This window comes from Lepidochelys olivacea, assembly GCF_965140295.1.
Source record: "Lepidochelys olivacea isolate rLepOli2 genome assembly, chromosome: 1".
Taxonomy (NCBI): Eukaryota; Metazoa; Chordata; order Testudines; family Cheloniidae; genus Lepidochelys; species Lepidochelys olivacea.
The window spans coordinates 242,849,935-242,871,820 of NC_140411.1; the positions used below are offsets into that span (position 1 = coordinate 242,849,935).

Genomic DNA, 21,886 nt, shown 5'->3' on the forward strand with positions numbered 1-21,886 from the left:
GCAATGGTAAATGTTGTTACAGTTAAGGTATTACATTGTTTTTACTTCTCCGTTTATTTTTGTGTTTAATTTCCCAGGGATCAATACAGTGATTCATGTAGAAAATACCACACGTAAAATAAAACAGTGACACTCATCCAAGGTGTTCCAATCACCTACTATGCCCATGACAGTCATGCAGGATTCATGATGTTCTGTGAGCAATTGGGACCTCAACAGTCATCACACAAAAGCATGACTCAGCTTTGTTCCTTAAGGATTGCTGAAGGAAATAAAAAAAAAATAAAAGTACCGAGTCCCAGTGTAACCCACTCTCCTAAGTGCACCTGCAGCCCTGGGGTACTACTAAGGATACTGATACCCTTGGGGATGATAGAAATAATGCTAACAACACGGTGTTATTGACAGTAAATACAATGCATTGAAATTACCGATTCACGACAGCAGAGTATCTGGCTCCAAGTGTCTAGTGTAGCCCTGATTATCCATAATGATAATGATTTCAACTTGCCAAGGGAGGTTTTGCTCCTTAGCACAGTTGTGTTTAGAATTATAGGCCCGGGTTTTCCGGCCCACTTGAGATCCGCTCAGTGACGGACGAGGAGTCCAGGGTGGGAGAAAAGGTGGTATTGCGCCTTCTTTATATTTCCACAATTCTGGGCCAGCTAAGGGCTACCCTGGAACAGCGTAGAACAGCTTCAGGAGAACAGTTAGCAGCTCTACACCACTCTGGGATGTCCCATCTTCAGGGGGAATCCTCAAGAAGTCAGTTACACCAACTTGACGGCCTAGTACTGCCAGAGTGACACAAAGGGGCTGAAGAAAGAGCCAGAATCTGGTCCATAGAACTTTCGGTGGTATTTAAATTGCAATTCCAAATGTGTCTTAAGCTCCTGGGCCAAGATTTTCAAAACTAGCTGGTGATTTATGGTAGCCTCAATTTTTTGGTGAGCCCCCAGCCTCTGAAAATCAGACCCCTTTAAAGTGTCTCACATTGAGCACCCAGAAATTGAGGCTAGTCATTTTTGACAGCCTTGGCCATTACTTCTTGCTGACTGAGAATAACTGATCCCTTGAAAAAGAATGGTCTAGTGCAGTGTTTCTCAAACTGGGGTCTGCGGACCCCTGGGGGTCCATGAGGGTACTCCAGGGGTTCTGCGGGCCCTGCCGATCAACTCCTGCCCCTCCCTCCCTCAACTCCTCTCCCTCTCTCCCAGAGCCTTCTGCACCCTGGGGAACAGCTGTTCCCCAGCGTGCAGGAGGCGCTGGGAGGGAGGAGGAGGAATGGGGATGTGGTGCACTCGGGGGAAGGGGCAGAAAGAGGCGGGGTGGAGTGGGGGAGGGAAGAGGCGGGGTGGAGGGCGGGCCTTGGGGGAAGAGGTGGAGTAGGGGTGTGGCCTGGGACTGAGTGGGGAGGCTTGGGGGTCCGTGAAAAATTTAAAATCAAAATGGGCGTCCTCGGGTTGCTAAAGTTTGAGAGCCACAGGTCTAGTGAGTAGCAAAAGGTAGCTGGGTGTCAGGACTCCTTGGTTCTATTCCTAGCACTTTCACTGACTCCTTATAACCTTGGACATGTCATTTGAACACTCTCTGCTTTGATTTACACATATATAAATTCGGTACAATAATATTAACTTGCCTCACTGGGGTGATGAGAGGCTTAGTTAATTAACATGTATAAAGTGTTTTGAAATCATGGCACGTAAGATGCTATGTAAGTGCCAGATAGTATTGCTTACCAGTGAGTAAACATTTATCTTGTCTCTCCTCAGCCTTCTGTTCTCTTCAGCAGGGTTTCCTTACCCCGCTCTCTTAATCTTTCCATACAGGACTTATTTTTCCAAACATTTTACCCTGTCTGTTGCTTTCTTCTGAACTGCCTCCAGTTTTTCTGTCTTCTATGAAACATGGTGCTCTCAACTGGAAGAAGAGTTCCAGTTAAGGCCTACTAAGTGCCAACCAGAGCAGAATAATTACCTTGTGTGTTTTACACATAATACTCCTCTTAACATATCCCAAGAGAGCAATTACCTTTCTTTCTACAGTCTCACATTGTTAATTCATATTGAGTTGATCTGTCCCTGGGGTATGCCTTCCTAGCTGGGATTCAGTCTTTGAGTTAACAGATTACAGATTCGTTTTCTCTTGTTCTGTATTTGTGCCCATGACTGTTCCTTCCTACGTAAACCAATTTATATTTCTTTTCATATGAATCTTGTAGGGTCACACATGTAGGGTATGTCTACAGAGCAAAAATAAATCCCCTGGCAGCAAGTCCCAGAGCGTGGGTCTAGAGACTCAGGCTTGCAGGGCTTCTGCTATGATGCTAAAAATAGCTGTCAGAGTGGTAGCCGTGTTAGTCTGTATCAGCAAAAACAATGAGGAGTCCTTATGGCATCTTAGAGACTAACAAAATTATTTGGGCATAAGCTTTCATGGGCTAAAAACCCACTTCATCAGATGCATGGGTTGGAAAATACAGTAGGCAGGTTGCTATAAATACACAGCACATGAAAAGATGGGAGTTGCCTTATCAAGTGTGGGTGGGTCAATGCTAATGAGCCAATTCAGTTAAGGTGGATGTGGCCTATTCTCAATAATTGACAAGAAGGGGTGAATACCAAGGGAGGGAAATCACTTTTGTAGTACTAATGAGGCCAATACAATCAAGGTGGCCCATTTCAAATAGTTGACAAGAAGGTGTGAGTATCAGCAGAAGGAAATTAGTTTTTGTAGTGACCCATCCACTCCGCTTTATTCAGGCCTAATTGGATGGCACCCAGTTTGCAAATTAATTCCAGTTCTGCAGTTTCTCATTGGAGTCTGTTTTTGAAGTTTTTTTGTTGAAGAATTGCCACTTTTAAGTCTGTTATTGAGTGTCCAGGGAGATTGAAGTGTTCTCCAACTGGTTTTTGAGTGTTATAATTCTTGATGTCTGATTTGTGTCCATTTATTCTTTTGCATAGAGACTGTCTGGTTTGGCCAATGTACATGGCAGAGGGGCATTGCTGATACATGATGGCATATATCACATTGGTAGATGTGCAGGTGAATGAGCCCTTGATCGTGTGGCTGATGTGGTTAGGTCCTATGATGATGTCCCTTGAATAGATATGTGGACAGAGTTGGCAACAGGGTTTGTTGCAGGGAACTGAACTGGCCTCCTTAGCACTGACCCCCAACTTGGTAAGGCAACTCCCATCTTTTCATGTGATGTGTATTTATACCAACCTGCTTACGGTATTTTCCACTCCATGCATCTGATGAAGTGGGTTCTAGCCCACAAAAGCTTATGCCCAAATAAATTTGTTAGTCTCTAAGGTGCCACAAGGACTCCTCATTGTTTTTACTGATAAAGAATAACACAGCTACCCCTCTGAAACATGTCAAAGGAAATAGGGATTAAAGAAGGTTGCTTTCCTGATCTTGGAAAAGGCATAAGCTGCCCATGGAAAGCCCAATATAAACCTGAGTCAGTCTCTGCTCCTGTTAGATCACACTCAGAACCTCCTCTCAACTTGACACCAACCCATTAAATGGGTACATGAACTCTGTCAGATTCTGAAGTGATATAAATGGTGGGGTAAGTTATATAAATGTTGGGTGTAAGTTGGTCAAAAAAGGTCTGTGAGTGACACCAAACTGGCATTTGATGATGTGTTAAAATGTGTGTAATTTACCCAGATGTGGTGTTTTACAGGGAGCAAACACAGCTCCTGGTGTGCCTCCTTATGCCAGAGCTGGGCGCGGAAGTGTCGAGCATGGCACAGTGTTAGTTAGTTAGTTGGGGAGGGTCTGCTGTACCCCATTACCTCCTGCTTCATGCCCCTTTCTGTCCCCATAGGGCCAGGACCTCAGCAGGTGTAAAACGGTGTGGCTCCACTGAATTCAATGAGGATGTACTAACCTACACCAGCTAAGGATCTGACCCCTGTAGTGCAAGTTACCCTCATTGGGCCAGATGCTGATTTCATACTTATGGAAATCTGTTGCAACATCATGGCTTCAATTAAGAGAATCCTGCTTTACACACGCATGAGAGAGCAGAATCAGGCACCTGTGGTCTCAAACCCAAGCCTATAGGGTTGCTAAGCAACAGCCTGACCCTCTGTGTCACAGTACTGCAAGGTAAGATGAGGGAACTGCAGCTGATACCCCAACAGCAGAGGCTTCCATCGCCAACTCAGTGAGGTCAGATGACTAGCAGCAGACTGCTGATTGGGGTCTACTGGGTATAAAATTTCTTATTCCTGTCCCACTACTTGTCTGAGCAGCTAGTTGCTAGGCCTGTATCTGTCCAGATCCCCCGAGACCAAGTCCTGGCCTCCTTGCTGGGTTCCTACTCCTTGTCCCTGGTTCCTGCTGCTTTGCCTTGTTCCCTGTTCCTGCTACCACAGCTGTTTCCTAAGTTAATGACTCTGGCTTGGGCCTTGGTGTGACTTCTGACTGTGACCCTAACTCCACTCACTGCTCTGAACACTAGGCAGCTACAGGCACAGTGTTTACAAAGATGTTATGCTGGCTTTATACCAGAGTAAACTAAATCAGAATATCTTCCACTGAATGCCAAATCAATGCATGTTACCTCTTCTTTGCAATTTACATCACTGTTTATTTCATCACTGAATTTCACCCAGAAACTTTCCTGAGAGTTGCACCTCCATCTACAAGATTGCAAACTTGCATTTGTCTGTATTTGGCCCTCTGTGTTCAGTTTTTCTAGCCAATTGTGTATCTATCCTATTTCTCTATTTCAGCCACATTTTCTAGCTAAATATCACATGACAGGATGTTAAATAAGTCACTGAAGTAGAGGTATGCTGTGTCCATTGCATTTCATTCAACCAGTAACCTATGATTTTTCTGATTATCTGTGTTTCCTCTGGGTGCTCACAAATTAACTGTATGATTAATTGTTCTAGTAATTTACCAAATATTGAAGCTCAACTTACTGATCAACTTTCCATCCTCCTTTGAAAACAAGTTTTTGTTCATTCTTTTGAGACTTCATTTATTCTTTGTTAGGTCTCAAACATTGTTGTAGGTGGACCAGCTGCACCTTCTGCTTGTTCTTTTACCTCTCTAGCTTTAATTCCATTGGACATTGCTGATTTGAATATGTCCAGTTTATATAGTCTCTAACGTAACCCTTGTGACTCTACCTTGAAACTCTTCCTATCTCTGTTACCTACTACTGCAGTCTCTGTCCTGTCACTACTGTCCTTTTTAAGAGTGAAGCAAAGCACTTATTAAGCATTCTAGCCTGATTCTTGCTCTCTCTTATTTGTTCTCCAGCCTTTATAGGTTGTGGACCTATACTTTCCTTACTCATTTTCATGCGTCTTACTATTTGTATTTATACAGTTTCTTGCTCATTTTTACATCCTTTGCTAACAGCGCTTTATTTTGTGCCTTTGATTTTTGCAAGATATGTCTTCTTATCCACAGACGCAATTGCCTAGTTTTTTCCATTTTCTTTATGGGGTCTTCTATTTGTCCTGCTTTTCCCTTGCTTTTCCTTCTCTGCTCTGCTAGCTTCCAGCTCCCCTGAATCCCTTACTTTCTTTCCCCAGGAGACACCTCCTACTAAGGTCTTGGTCCTGAATGCCACAGATGCAAAGTGTTGTACTTACAAGTGCAAAGTAAAAAATGTTGAGCAAAACAGGGAGTGCAGGGGAATCTGATCCTGAATAAAGCAGAGTAAGACTGTTGTTCCTGATAACAAGACTATGGCCAAAGAGGGAAACACATAGCTAAGTGCCTCATTTGCTTACATCTCTTCAGATATGCACATTCTGTGCTCTCCCCTGCCAGCACACATGTGCCTGGACACACACACACTCTTGGGCATCCTTATGGTTACACTCAAGGGTCTTGGGACTTACTTCCACTCAGTGCAGAGGATTGCACCTAGAACTTCACCTGAATGGTTCCTGCTCGTAGCCTCTGCTCACTCGCTACAACTGAGTAGTCCCCACAGCACATTGCAAAAAGACCTAAAGGAGCAGGCCTTAACTCTTGGTTTTAAAATCTGCCTTTTACCTCCATTATTGTTATGCTGATGATTTCACCCTCCCCTATTAATATTGTGTACAGTATCATTACAAAGTCTTTGGCTCCCACATTACATGCAATTTCCAGGTCTCTAATTCTTTCCTTGTTTTTTATAAAGTAGTTATTATATTTAGAGAAAGAATTAGAGACCTGGAAATTGCATGTAATATGGGAGCCAGAGACTTTGTAATGATACTGTACACAATATTAATGGTCATGATCAGATATAAACTAAGCTATATTAAGTTGTCCCCTTAATAATTCAAGAAAATGTCGGATCTTGGTTTCGTTGTATTAAGATAAGAGACATCTAACTAGTTAAAGTCCACCATTGCTTCTCATCTGGACACACCTGAAATCTGTTCAAGGTGTAGCTCACCCATTCCTTCTTCCTAATACAATGGGACTCTATAGCAGACCTCAGTTTTCATTTCCCCTCTGTTCTAACATAACTCAATGACTTTTAACATTTTTATCTCTAACTTCCATCTGCACCTAGGAGTATCATGTACTCATTCCTGATGCATGGCTCCATTCCAGGCCTCCACCTTAAGCTTTTTCCTGACAGGAATCTCTGATTCCTCCTGCCTTTTAGGAATCTGACCATCATTCAGGTGGAGATGTTTTTTCCATGGTGGCCTGTGGATGTGAAGCTCCAGACCCCTGGACACCCATCTCAATATCCACTTCCTCATTTTCAAGCAACACCTGAAAACCTTGGGCTCTGTGGGCTGCGTGGAGGGAGGCAGGGGAGTTGGTCTTGGTATGCCTGGGGTATCCCCAACAGCAAAGTTACCAGCGGCCTCTGTTCCTTTTGTGCTGCTTAGGTGATGTAAAAAGGGCACAGCAGACCTAAGAATCTGACCCTTTATTTTTTTACCTGTGGAGTCTTTTTGACTCCAGTGAAAGTTTGTCTGAGTAACAACTTGTTTAAAAACTAAGCAAAGACCTCCGCTTGTGGTCCAATAATAATAATTTTATTTATAAACCATCGTTCTCACTCCTACTGAGACCTTCGGGGTTCTGCATACCGGATCACAGTAAATAAATATAATAACTACTTTATAAAAAACAAATAAAAATACCACAGGAGTAAAGGGGTTATTACATAGGTGGAGAGGACAAGAGTTCTACACATGAAATTCTACAGTGGTCAAGTAGAGGCTGTCCAATCCTCTCTCATCATGGTAGAATAACCAATACTTTGGTGGTACCAGGGTGCTGATGAGGGAGATGGTGGCTTTGGGCTTTGGTGATGGTATAAAATGGTGGTGATGTGATAGTAGCAGTGATTATGATGAAAGTAATAATGATGAGGTCAATAGCAGTGATGGTGCCATCACGGTGGTGTTGGCACTGAGGAAAGCAATGTTGTGGAGGATGATAATGAGGCAGATGATGCTGGTAGTGGTGACATGAGAGTGACGGTGTCAATGTTGACTACAGCAATGAAAGCATGTGGAGCTGACACAAGGCGTGTCCCACTGCTGATGGTGGTAGGTGCAGTGGCATCATTATACTACCCAGGTTGGTAAAGATACTTTTCCATCTAAATACAGAATGACCAAGGTTAGAGGTGGAAGGGATTTCAGAGGTTAAGCTCTAAGCACTGCACAGGTACCAGTTTATACTCCGCACTCTCTCCCCATGCCCAATGGTCTATGTTGCTGATATTGCTCTTAATCTTTTTTCTTACGTCTAAGCTGAATTTTCCATTCTTTAGTTTAAAGCCATTATTCTTGTGATGCACCCTTAGTCAGCCTTAAATTAGTCTCCCACACATGCTCTATTTCATGTAGTTGCTTGCCTCTCATTTATCTTTACTACAGAGCTATCATGTCTTCCTCCCTTTAAAATTTTGATCTATGTGAGTTTGTGTAACCTTCCTCAGTGGACAGATCTTCCATTGCTCCAATCATAATAGTTTGTAAGAGGAGGAGGTGCTCCTTGAAATCGAGAAGTTGCAGCCAAGAAGCTGTTCATTTTTACTCCTTGATGTAGGGAAAGCCTCTGCAGTTTGCACTGGTTGCTGATAATCAACAGATTAAATTCAAGGTCTTGCTAGTACTAAATAAAAGTATTACGTTTTCTTGATTCCATTTGCCTTGAAGGCTCATAGCTGGAGAAGTAATCATTCAAGCCTTTGTCCTTCATCCCAAGATTTCATCTGGGACCCCTTCTAGAAAGCTCCCTTCCTGAGGGTATTTGCCAAAATCTTTCTGTAGCTATTTTAAGGCTTAGTGTCACGTATACTCTTGGCTCACCCCCCAGCCCCTTCAATACACATTTCCTCTTTAGTCCTTAGGCTTCTTTGTTGTATTCACCTGCCCACGGCCCCTGACAAAACACTGGATGGAAGAGGATACCTCTGCCCTTTGGACTGAGATCTCAGAGCGAAGTTAGAGTCTCAGACATCATTCCCTTTTTGCTTACTCTCCTATGGGCTGGTCCCTGCACAGGTTTTGTACCACTCTAGCTGTATTGGTATAGTTAAAGAAATAAAACCTACCAACGTAGACACCATCATACCAGTATAACCACATCCATGCTAGGGGATCGGTTTCTGTATCAGTTTCTAAACAGATGTCATTACATTGGTACAAAACGGTGTGTGGACCAGCCTTTAGAGATTATGGGGTTTTGCTCTCTGTGGTGCAGCCTGAGAGAAACTATCCAAACCAGCCTAAGATGTTGTATTGAAAATAGAGAGAAAATTGTAGTAAATCAAAAAGAGCCAGCGTGAAGAACATATATCTAAATTTAAACTTCTCATAAAATACACCAGGTAGTCTCATCTCAGTCACAGAACAATTGAAAGAAATACTTTACACTCCTAGGCAGCAATGCCGACTCCCCAAACTTCTTTTGTCAGAGGCCAGCCGCCAGCAATTCATCCCCCTTCCTTGTCTTCCTGGGTTTCTCCTTTTTGGGTTTGTTTTCATTGGGAAAAAACTTGAGGTTAGGTGAGGGTTAGTGACACATTTGCTAACCCTGACCTAACCTCGACCACTTACCTAATCTAGAGAAGCCCTTAGTCTCTCAGGACTTGTTTTTCAAATTGTGGGTGTGGGTTGAGTGCTTTGATGATTAAAAGGGTTTTTCAGAATTCTTTATTACATCCAGTGTCTCTTACAATAGATGCTTATCCTGTGGTTTTGGCTTATTATCACCCAAGATTGCCCCCTCACCAACAAAGTGGTGTATCCTAGGTCCATTCAGGATTGCATGCACCACCTTCTTGTCTGTTCCACCCACAGCTAGGCAGAGACACACAACAGCAGTTTGTGTTCCCCATCCTCGGGTTGATGGTCTAGGGAGGGGAAGCAGGTCTTTTAAGGATGTTAGTTAAACCGGCTTTCGAAAGTTTGTCTTCCTGGCTGAGCAGGCAGTTTCCCAGCCTGCTCTTTGGGGACACCCACTCCACACTTCTTTGTCTGCATTTAGAACTACAGCTTGTAGACTTTCTTAGCATAATTATACTCCATATTAAATATCACTTATTGACACATACCAGGTCCTCTGCCATGCTCAGTATACAGCCATTCCATTTCCACCTGTGACCATTTTGTCCTCCTTTTTAACCTTGGTAGAGTGACTGGCTGTGCCGGAGACTTTGGGCGGGATTGTCCCCTAGCTTGCACCTTTTGTACTCATTCAGAGCTGTACAAAGTGAGTGCCAATGGCTACCAAGTCAGGACAGTTGTGTTTTACACCCACTCCATGCCTGCGTACTACAAGCGTACATGGCAGTGCACGGTACAGGGCAGTAGGCAATAAAGCTCATTGTGCCCACCACTCTTTTTTTCATGTTATTTTAACTTTTGTAAAGCACCTGGGTATGGCATGTGATGATAGGCGCTGTGTAAATAAAAAATACAGAGCACACCAAAGCTCAGCCCTCACTTGGGGAAAAGGCTCTATGGAGTCATTGGGAGTCTTGCCTGGGTAAGAATTCAGCTCAGGATCTGGCCTTTTATAAATAAATATACAGCAATAAGAATTATGGCAATGTTGAGGATACTAATGCTGCTGTTCCTCTCCATTTGTAGTTCAGAGAGGCTGGGCAAGGAGGCCTGTGTAACCAAGCCATCATGCTGATCACAGACGGAGCCGTGGAGGATTATGAATCTGTGTTTGAAAAGTACAACTGGCCTGATCGTAAGGTTTGTCTCAAAAGGGATGAATAAAGGGAGCAAGGGAGGGGAAGGAAAGTGACCATCCTAGCATGGAGTGAATAGAAAACACCACATACCGAAGTATGTGTACTCGCAAGCCTCCACATGCTCCCTACTGTAAATACAACACAAAGCAGCTAGACAATAAGTTGGTGAGAGGATTATAAAGGTGCTGTGATTTTAAAGGGACACTGTCAGGTCAAGTTTGGCCCAAAATATATATATATATATATATATATGTGTGTGTGTGTGTTGGGGTCGGGGCCGGGGTATGTGTGTGTGTGTAGGTTTAAAAAAGGCTATTTCAAAAGCTGAGGACAATAGAAACATTCTTCTGATTTACTAAAACAAAAAAAGCCACAAACCACCAACAACAAATACAAAACTCCACCAACCTCCAGACTGAAACATGTTTTATTAAATGAATAAATAAATAACTGAACATCTCTATGCAGTATTTACAATAGAACTGGGTGGAAAAGGTTGGAGTCTTCCTGTCCTGCAGAATTTTTTGAGATTTCAAGATATTGTCCTGTTATACGTTGGGATGAACCCAAGACTTTTCCAAGACAAAATAGACAGACAGACACTGACCCACCCCAGAGTAGCCAATAGTCCGCTGGTTAGAGCATTTACCTGGGTGTAGGACACCCAGGTTCGTAGTCCTTGCTCTGCCTGGTTCAGGCAGAGACTTGTACCTGGATATCCCAGAGAACCTGAGAAACATTTCTTGAGGAAAGTTCATTGGAAATGGAACATTCCCATGAAAAGTTTCAATTTCAGCTAATCGGCGTTTTCTGACAAAAAACTGTCTTGTCAAAAAAATCCCAACCAGCTCTATTTGTAACTTAGTTGTGTTACAGCCCTTGTGCTATTGAATCAGGACCTGGAACTGAAAAAAAATAAGAACTGATTCTAAACCAAAGTGACTCGTTTGTTTTCCTTGTCCAAGCTGAGGGAAATGCACAAGGGAAACAAACAGCAGAAAGAGCAAAAAATAAATTTGATTTTTAATATTGTTTCATTTTAAATAAGCTAAATTGTTATTGATCACATGAATGAGAACACTCTGAAAACAGATGAATTTTAACCTGATAGTGTCCCGTTAATTGCTTTATGTGGTTAAATATTTCCATGGGTTAAGAATTTTTATGAGTGGTGAAGCTACCTGCATGTGGATCTGGCTACTGCTGTGAAATCAATCACAATTCTTGCTTCTGGTTTGTTAATCAAACCTTCTCTCCACAGCTGTTCCCAAAACAAATCCAGTGTGTGCCAGCTCAGTGTTTAAGAGTTCTCATCTCCAAATGATCACGCTCCGTGCCTCCATGTATTGTTACTTGGCTGGCCAGGTTAATTTTGATTGATAATGAGGTTCTCAGGGAACAAGAGAATCATATATCAGTGTAAAGACAATTTCTCCACTGTCCTTCAGTGTAGTAATTTACACTTCTGCAACATGGGTGTCAAGCCACTACCGTTCTAATTTCGTAGCATGTTACATTACACCTCTTTGGACTGACTTGGGACTGTTGCAAATGGGAGATGATTTCTGCATAATTCTTACCACTGTATTCTTGTTACACAGGTCCGGGTTTTCACTTATCTCATTGGAAGGGAAGTCACATTTGCACAAAATGTGAAATGGATAGCTTGCAACAACAAAGGTGCTGTCTGTGAACAATTAGCCCACTATACACATCACATGCAGACTGCAATCATACATTCTGGGACTGAGATCTCTTTAGAGCTCATACACTAAAGTTTGTGCCTAGTTAGCACTTGGATGGGAGACTTCTGAGGAAAACTCAGGTGCTGCAAGGAGTGCTGTTGGTGTTTCACTGAGGCTACTCCTTGATCAGTACTAAACCGACTCCCTATCGTGGTGTTAAGCAGTACTGTGTCTGTGTCACTGGACATGCTATCTTTTGGCTGAGTGACAAAACTGCCATCCTTTCTGTTAAAGATTTCATGGTCCTTTTCACAAGAGCAGAAGGTGAACCCCAGAGTCCTGGCCAAATGGCATTATGTATGTCTACCTAAAATTCTGCCATTGGTTCATTTTGATCCCAGTATTCCTCATTTTCCCCACCTTAAAACTATGAGGTGCTATTGCTGGCACAAAATGGCTGCCACTTTGTACCCCAAAGTAGGGCTGAATGATTCTTTCACATATAAGCCAGTAAATGGCTTCCCTATGTAGGTGCACAATGGGGTGGGGATCCATGAGCAAGGTCTGGGAGAATAAACAATTTCACCTGTCTTTGTCTGCAAATTGTCTACAAACAGATTGTGAAATGCTTATATGTTTGTGGTGTTTAAAATGATTGTCAGTAAATAATTCTTTGTTCATGCATTGTGGATCTTCTGAATTCAAATTTTTATTGGTTGGTTTCACAAGTAACATGATATTGTTTCTGTTCCCTGGTTAGATGATTTATGTAATTAACCGATAAAAGTTCGGATTTCAATTCAAATATTTAAGTGTAAAATTTGCAGTGTGTCATTCACCCTGCTGTTGGTTAGTTATGTTGGTTAGTCCTGTAATTTGAAAGGTGCTTTTGGTGAATATTTGAGTTAAAAGTTCACTTTTTGTGAGTATTCTCACTTGTCATGCTCAAGCCCTCGCTTATGCACAGAAAACAAAGACCCAAGTGTCACAAATAGGTTTGAACGGACACTTTGCTTTTTGAATTCAAATGAACATGCCTGAATAATTCAGGAGAGGACACTGGGAGAGTGACAGGTTTCTGTTTCTCCATTAAGGCTACTACACTCAGATCTCCACCCTGGCAGATGTTCAGGAGAATGTGATGGAATATCTGCATGTGCTCAGCCGTCCGATGGTCATCAACCACGATCATGACATCATATGGACTGAAGCCTACATGGACAGTGCGGTAAGGACATTGAGATAAGCTTCCAATCAGCAGACAGGTTTCAGTGGTAGCCGTGTTAGTCTGGATCAGCAAAAAAACCAGGGAATACTTGTGGCACCTTAGAGACTAACAAATTTATTTGGGCATAAGCTTTCGTGGGCTAGAACAGTAAGGGCTAAGTGAAGGAGAGGGGGAAAGCAGGGCTGTCACATATGGATCTCTTGGAGGATCCCTCAGAAATATGAACATATTGTAAAACTGGGAGTCAGCTGATCTGTAGAATTTACTGCTCTGCACCTGTTTAGACAGGCAGCATTTCTTTCCCCTCAATCCTGGAACTGAATCCTCCATGCAAAGTCTCAGGTCTCCTTGAGAGTGTGCAGTGAGCCAGGAAACCAAGGCTAATCACAAATGCACATCATGACCTAAGTAGTGTTTCTTTTCTCCATTAACTCAGGGTACTTTATAAAGGATTATTCACAGGACAGTGATTAGTTATAGCTCAGGATATGGGTCACAGAGATTCTTTTCCTCAGCTCCCACCAAGCTGTCCGTCACACAAAGAGATAGATCTCAGTTTGGGTGTCAAGCTTGTTCCTTTGCTCTCTGTGCTAGCAAGATTTAGGATGATTACAGGGTAAGTGTGCTCAACTCTTGGAGTGAGGGAATACCTCACAGCCAGTGTGAGGGAACTAAACGTAGGGTGCCCTACAACCTTCTACTCTCTCCTTTGGTGTCCTCCCATTGCTGTTGCAGTCTGGATCCTCTCACTGCTACCTCAACATTTTTATGTGGCTGCTCCATTGTCTGTGGCCTACACTAGTGGTAGGCTTGAGATGTTCTGAAAATAAGGATGCCACAGCAATGTGCCTTTGAGATCAAGAAAGAGTAAAGAGAGAGACTAAAGAGGAGCGTGGTATAAAGGACATCTTCTCCAACCCTTCTTCAAGTACATAGAATTGTTTTCCTTGGTCATTTTCTTACCTGTTTTTTTGCCTAGAGGGAAGGGCAGCCCGGTTCTGCTTTTGGTGATCCTAGCACCTTCATGCAGGAGATTCTGGGTTTGGTGTTTTCCTTCTGTAGGTGCACTCACTACAGAACAGGCTATGGCGTAGGAATGACAACGCTTTCTCCAGATGCTTCCCAGCCGCCAAGGGACCTTGACCACTTCCAAGTGGTGTAGGTGCCCCTAGGAAGAAGTCAGATTATAGACTATGCTCCGACCCCAAAGAGGGGTCAGAGGAGGGGAAGATGTTGAAAGGGTTCAGATGGTGACCGAAGGAGTACAATCTAGAGTGTTAGAGCAGGAAACAGGGTTGTTTACAAAGGGCGGATAAAGAGATGAAGTTTAGTCCCCTCAATTCATTAGCCTTTATCCACTGTAGCAGTGCTGGTTTTATTCCACTTTCAGGGCAGTAGGGAAAGAAAGTGAATAATCCCAACATGGAACATGCAGCCAAGTCAAAGAGTCTAATAGTGAAGATTTCCACTCCTGATGTAATTAACTAAACAATCACTGTGCCCTTTTGATTAACCTCTTTGCCATAGGGTAGTATAGAGCTTCTTTCCCATCAAAGGGGCATTGCTACAGCTTTTAAGAATGTGCCGATTTAAATGGGGCCATTTAAAAGGCATGGTGGTTAGTGGGTGGCAGTTGTGTCCTGAGAAGGATCAGGTCTCAAGAGAAAATGGTTGTCTGAGATTTATGGAACTGGTTTGGAGTCAGGTGAGTGAGAAAAGAGAAAAGTTTATATATTCCTTTGTGGAAAAGTCCTTTAATAGGGATGAAACCAATGGGATTCTATAGAGAAATTACTCTAAAAACCTGTGGAATTTTAAATAGAATGATCTCCTTTCTATAGAATTTCTAGAACCAACCAGTGGAATATCTGTGCCTGCTCTAGAATTCTACAGGCTGGTTTAAAAATTCTATAGAAGTGTGACTTATACTCCTGTTACATTTGATAGGACTCTTCCAAAAGGGATGACATATACAGGTTTTGCACTGATTCATGCCTGTGAGACACTGCTGGTTAAGCCCTGGGAAGGCTGGTCCTCACTTCTGTGCTGTGATTGAATATGGAGGTATTCCTTGGGATGTACCTGCTCTCTGGGGGCAACAAAGGAAATGTGTTTTGCCAAGCATACTATGCACATGAGGTACTGGTGAGTCAGTTACTGAGTGTGCTGAGCAAAACCATCAATAGTACTCCCTGCTACACAGCAAATTCTATATGCCCTGGCTCTGGTATTTCGAAACAAGAGCTTGAAGTGATGTTTTGTCCACTGATGCTTTTCTTGGTTGTCTCATTTTTCTGGCTTGCATTTGTCTTCCTCTCCTGCTGCCTCTCATGCTTTTCATTCATTCATGTATGCGTTCATTCATTCATGTATCCATCCATGTCTCTTGCTAGCTGCCACAGTCTGAGGAGGTAACCACCTGTGCTGTGTTCTGTGAGCGTGCTACTCCCGTTGTGTCGGCTAAACAATGTCTGTGCTAGCTCATCTAGTCACTGCTGAACTGTACATCCAGGGAGGGGAGGAGGCGGGAGCACTGAGGATGTGCGTCAGGAAGGAAATGGTAACACTGGATGTACTGGAGAGCTGTGCTGTTGGATGAGAGTAGGTAGGGAGTCCCTGTGCTGTACAGTAGTTTAGTCCACTGTATGTATTTTTACATATGTAGAGTGTGTCACTGTGAGATACATGTGTGCTAGATTTGCCCCAACACTGCTGTGAATAAGAGCTATCCACCCAGGTATGAGGGCAGCAACAGATTGTGCTCAGTTCAATAAGGCAGAATACCAGCTTCAACCCTTCAAGTTACTGTCTAGAATGGCTGGCTCCTTTATGGTTCCCAGCATGCACAGGGAGAGGACACAGGACTTTGACCTGTCAAAAGGTGAGCTGCATATCTGGCCAAAGGAGCGATAGAAGGGACTTGCTTCCTGTGCCAAGGAAGGAGAGTCACTTTTCTAGCTAGGTATGTCTGTGAGACTCCTGTGTATTTTATATGTTCCTCCTGTGTTTTGTGTGTTCTTAGAACGTCTCTCTCACAGAGTATTGAGGGCTCTCTGACATGGCATTGCATGTGTTTGTGCTGTGTCCTATATACATGTCTTTTGGGTGTAGCTAAGCATGTTTTGTGTTCATATCATGTTTTTGCCTCTATCTTTGCAGTTTCTTCAGCAGTCCCTAGGCACACATGTGATGAGTGCATTTAAATATGCTCTGTGCATGTTTCTTTTTAGTATTTGTCTGTGATGCTTCTCATTCAAGCTATATGCATTGGTTTGGGGTATATTTATACATGTGATTTGCGTGTCCATGAGTTTTGCTCATGTGTGTGTTGTTTCTTATAATTGTATTGTATGTGCACTTTGGTTGTATTTAAGTATGTATTTGTATGTGAACCTATGTCTGTTTCCTTGGCATGGACATGCATAAAGGGTATTAATTTCTAAAGATTCCTTTCTCTTTAGCATTGTTAGGTCTTTAATGCCTTTTCCTGTGACAAATTTCATTGGTTTTTATCCTAGGCTGATCACCCTCCTCCCACAAGGAGCATTGTTCCTAGGGAAGATCAGAAATGTGCCTTTTATACAGGGCTTTTTTTTTTTTCTGTATGATTTCATTCAGCATTTGGTGCCCCTGGAAACCCTAATGCTTCTGGTGGTGGCTCCCTATCCTATTACACTTGTTAATACACTGCTCTTTGTCCTGTGGCAGCTCTTTGCATCTCAAGCTCAAAGTCTGCTGCTCATGACAACAGTAGCTATGCCAGTCTTCAGCAAAAAGAATGAAACGGTGAGTATAGTGCTTCCCTACAGTCTCCTTGGAACTAGGGCAGGTAAAAGGATGCTGAGGTGGTCTGCAGTCTTCTAAAGCCATTGGCTAACGAAGATAGGCTTTTGTGGTGGCTCTAGCAAGCTGCTTGGCTATTTATTGATTTCTAAGAGATCATTTGTCCCTCCCTCGGAATGTTTCTTCTTCCCAGTATCACTGGAATAAGAAACTTCATCTTGTTTTCTCACCCCCGGCTTCAGCCCAGCACCAAATGTGCAGACTCCACTCAAGCCCTGACTGTTTACTATGGAAGAGTGATGCAATGGCATTTGCCCATGTTTAGGTGAAGGCAGGCTGAGCGCTAACAGAATTTCATTTCTGAGAACAGTTTCTCCTTTATTTTTTAGAGATCTCATGGCATTCTCCTGGGTGTAGTGGGCTCTGATGTTCCACTCAGAGAGCTACTGAAACTGGCTCCGCGGTATAAGGTAAGACCCAAGCTAATGCAAACTGTCTGGCATCATACATGGCTAAATACCTAGTCACTTGTCCACAGGCATAATCCAATGAATTATCAGTTACTGTGCATAGAGGTGTAACCACAGATATAAAGCTTGGATCCTGTGATTTCTTTACAGAACCTGGGGAATTGTCATTCACCATGACAAGCCTGTAGACTACTCTAGAAACAAAGAAACTGAATGTCGTAGCAGATTGGTAATAGGACCTAGAACTTTTTGCATCTTGTCACCAGCTTGAATGCATTCTAGGATAATAATGGCCCAAGTTGTCACCATGGGATTACTCTTTGGTGGCCTATCTAAAAAGAGCTGGTAGTTTCCATCCAGTTCCCAGTAGACTAAAACCACCGTCATAGCTGGCACCATCACAACTAGCATCACCGTTGACACTCTTGGCAGAGGTGCCAAGGATAGAATGGACAATTGAAACTGAACTATTCTGTCATGCCTAGAGGGACTTTCTCCAAGTCAGTTTTGAGATTTCTTGGCAGGGCAAGTTGAGGAAGTTTGCACTATTGCTGTCTGTACTGTACTCATTTTGTGGTTAAAAAGGATTTCAGTCCCCAGACTTGTTAAGACGGCCCGTTTCACCAGCTCTGTATTGCTTTTAAATATGTTTTAAAAGAAAGTTGATCTCATTGAAAAAAATGAATTTTTAATGAGGCTCTGTGGGAAAGTGCTATTCTCTGTGAGGCCTGTTATACTTTGCTTCACTAGGCTTGTGCTGAGAATTCTGTACAATGTTGATTGGTCCCTCTAGTGAATTTCCATTAGGGGTCACCTTGACAGCAGTGACTGCTGGGGATTACCCCAAAATTCATGTGACTTAAGCTATGGGTTAAAACTTTTTGTTCATATAAGTGTGACTAAACCAATGCTGGGTAGTTGCACGCACTAGAATACCTAATGTTTGATTGATAATTAGTCACACAAATGAGTCCTCCTTCACTATCAAGAAATATACATCTGTATGGAGGTGTTAAAGACACTAGTTTTCCGGTGGATAATTCTTGTCTTCACAAGTGCAAATTATACTTGAGTTTTAAGAACTCTGTGGATTGGCTGAAATATATACTGTAGGCAGACTTGATCTCATTAGTCACTCTCTCAGAGTTCACCTGAAGGTCAAATGCGACATTGCCTGGGGTCAGGGGCCCATCCCAGCCTACCTCTGACAGGCTCTACAAGGGGGAATGAGACAACTCAGGTTCCCCTGGGACAACTTAAGTCACTGAGTAACTGGAAGGCAGTTAATTAGGCACCTGGGCAGAGTAAAAGGGACCTTGGTTAAACAAGGACTCCTAAGGAGAAAGGAAGCTCCAGAGGAAGAGAGCTTCCAGAGAGCCTGGACTAGGCAAAAGCTCTCCAGGTAAGGAGGCCTGGGAAAGACCCTGGACAAACAGAGCAAAGACTGTAGGGCCTCTTTAAGCAATGGAGAAGCCTGAGGCTTTACAGCAGAAGGAGCTGCTGCTGGGACATAGAGACTTTTGTTAAGGTTTAGCTGGGCTCTGAGGTTAGAGCCTTTAAACCTGGTATGAGTGCTCGTTTCAAAAGACTTTATTAAAGAGAGAGAGACTACTATCAAGTAGAGTGTTTTGGCTTCTTTGTGACAGGACTGTTTAAGTGACCTCATTGTTAACTCAGGCCACAGCAGAGCCACACTCAGCCACAGAGGATTCTCAGAGGTGACAATGTTCCTTCTACACCCTTTTGGGGCTTGGTTTCCAGAAAGATAAGCTCTGAGATCCACACTCAGTTGTGCATCTACAGTGGCCACCATGAAAATTTTGATTATTGCCTCAATACTCGTGGCACTGTTACCATAGTGTTCCCCATTGTTCCACATTCTAAGTATAGGAATGCCATGGATACCAAAATTAATTTTACCTCCTAAATGGTAATTGTCAGCCACTCACTGTCTGTGCACTTACTGCAGTTACATGCACAAATCAATTACCTCATCAGTGCTTAGCTATCCATTTGTGCACACAAATACTCAGTAAGACTCTTCTTGCTACCCAGAGAGCAGCTGGTGGCTAGGAAATCAGTCATTTAGTATCAGAGCCTCTTCCTGATTGTTAGAATAAATCAATAGGAATGTTGGTGGGACAATGGACTCACTCCCCTGTTACAGAGCAGCAACTGGAGAGGAGACCAGGCTAATTATTCGAATACCTTTTTCTAACAGTTGGGAGTCCATGGATATGCCTTTCTGAACACTAACAACGGTTACATCCTCTCACACCCTGACCTCCGACCTTTGGTAGGTGATTCTGATGCTCTTAGTACTGTTGTGACTTAAATCCATGGGCTTTCAGGGAGATTAATATATCTCATGTTTTTATACAACCACTACGGCTATCAGGTCATTGTCCTGGTGTAAACTTTCTGCTCACCAGATTTCCTTATATGAATTACCAAAACATATTCTCACAAACCAGCGTATATAGTTACCTGCAAGCCCACATAGCCCTGTGCTTGCCCCTTGTTTCTGAAATGGCCTGTAGGACACAGTAATGTTCACATCTCCAGATCCTGCCCACACGTAGGAAATGTAATGGCTGTAGGATAAGATGACACCTGCATGTAAATGTAAGGGGACTGTTACCCCCTTACTAACATTCAGTGGGGGAGTTTTGGTTGGCTAGCTCCCAGTACTGCAAGGGGAAGGGTCTATGGGAAATCAGGACCCTGAGACTGACAGCCCACGGGAACAACGGGGAGACGCCAATGCTCCAGGTAAGTCTGAATGACAGGGCAGGCAGGCTAATCAGAGAATCAGGAGGCCAGGGAGGTCCCATCCTCCATGTGAGCTGGAATTTCCTGGGTCAGACAGAGTGGGGCTGAACTAAAGAGAAAGCAGGGGTGCAAGCTAAGCTGGGGAGCAGAGCTGTGCCAGATCCAGAGAGAGCAGACCCTGTCCTGGGAGCAGAGCTGCAGCCCCAAAGCGAGAGGCACAGCCCAGAGAGAGCGGACTTGCCCTGGGAGCAGAGCTGCAGCAACCAGAGCCAGAGGGGCCAGAAAAGCAGCCCAGGAAGCAGGTCAGTGCTGGGAGCAGAGCGACAGAAGCAGCCTGCAGAACAGACCTGTCCTGGGAGCAGAGCTGTAGCAACCAGAGGCAGAGGGGCCAAAGATGAGCCCCGGGAGCTGGAGGCAGAGCAGCAGCAGCAGTGCTGAGACCGAGTGGTGGAGCTGGGGCTGGAGCAGTCCGGAGCTGGGTGGGGTGAGCAGCTGGCGAGAGCGAGGGGGACCCTGGGCAGCAGGCCCAGCACAGGGAGACGCCTCAGCCAAGAGGCTCTGCAGGCCAGGCTTGGATCGTAACCCCGACAGGGCGGGGGCGACACTGGGAAGAAGGATCCTACCACTGAGAGCCTGAGAGCCACCACCAGAGCGAGTGTCCAACCCACAGCATCCCTGCAGCACAGCCAGGGCCTGAGAAGAAGGCCAGGGACTTACAAGGAACAGACTGTGAACTGCCCTGACATTCCAGAGACGCCGTTTGTGATGTTCCCTGCCACAGAGCGGGTTGATGTGTTTCCTTTCACCTTTCCCATTTTTCCTTATTCTTTTTAAAATTAATTGTTGATTAAATAACTTGCATTTGCTTTAACTTGTATGTAATGGTCAGTGGGTCAGAGAAGTGGCGAGTGCAGAGAGAGTACCCCGGAGTGGGACACCCTAGCCCCTGTCCTAGGTGACCACAGCAGGGTTGGGGGTCGAGCCCCCCGGGAATCCTGGGCCCAGCCTTGTTGGGGTTACGAGGACTCTGCCAGACAGGAGAGTGGAAGGGGAGTCCTCAAGGGCAGGGAGGCCACTGGGTAAAGGAAGTGGGAGCGAGGACTCAGATCCTTTTGCTAGCCCACTTCACTGGGGTAGTGCAGAAGCCAGCAAAGTTCCCCACAATAGCGGGGCTATTCCCCTGCTTATATAAACACTCATTCGCCAGTCAATCTAAATAAATGTGGCTTCTCTATTTTATCAATGCAATATTGACTGTGACGTGCTAGAGGGCTAGCCTGGAAAGTTAGAGCTCCATTTCTTCTGTTTCTTTTATAAACTCCAGTACAAAGAGGGAAAGAAGCTGAAGCCCAAACCAAACTACAACAGTGTGGATCTCTCTGAAGTAGAGTGGGAAGACCAAGATGAAATAGTGAGTATCAAAAATGGATTGTAGCCTGTTCATGGCCCTTTCCTCCTAATTACTGGGGGTGAGGGAGTGGGGGTCAGTTTCCTTATGGCAGATTGTAAAAATTCTTGATTTCTTCTGTCAGGGGCTGATCATTACTAGCAGAGGGTGAGTCCCTACACAGAGAAACATTCCCTTCTCACTCCCATACAGGGTGCTTGTCTCCCCCTCTCTGGGTACGTCTACACTGCATTTGGGAGGTGTGATTGTAGCAGATGTAGACATACCCAAACTAGCTTTGATCTAGCTAGGTAGTTAGACTGGAGCTAGGTCACAGAAGAGTCG

At 43.9% G+C, this 21,886-nt stretch overlaps 1 protein-coding gene across 1 annotated transcript in view; it reads left to right on the plus strand.

Moving 5' to 3' along the window:
• Positions 1–21,886, plus strand: part of CACNA2D4 (calcium voltage-gated channel auxiliary subunit alpha2delta 4) — a gene marked incomplete at its 5' end in the record, with an annotated part of 165,562 nt that overhangs the window by 30,425 nt on the left and 113,251 nt on the right. The window contains 8 exons of the mRNA XM_084613531.1: positions 10,104–10,217; positions 11,818–11,896; positions 12,996–13,129; positions 15,523–15,540; positions 16,838–16,915; positions 17,302–17,382; positions 19,604–19,678; positions 21,479–21,565. Of these exons, the coding sequence (XP_084469657.1) occupies positions 10,104–10,217; positions 11,818–11,896; positions 12,996–13,129; positions 15,523–15,540; positions 16,838–16,915; positions 17,302–17,382; positions 19,604–19,678; positions 21,479–21,565 (666 nt within the window). The remainder of the gene's footprint in view (positions 1–10,103; positions 10,218–11,817; positions 11,897–12,995; positions 13,130–15,522; positions 15,541–16,837; positions 16,916–17,301; positions 17,383–19,603; positions 19,679–21,478; positions 21,566–21,886) is intronic.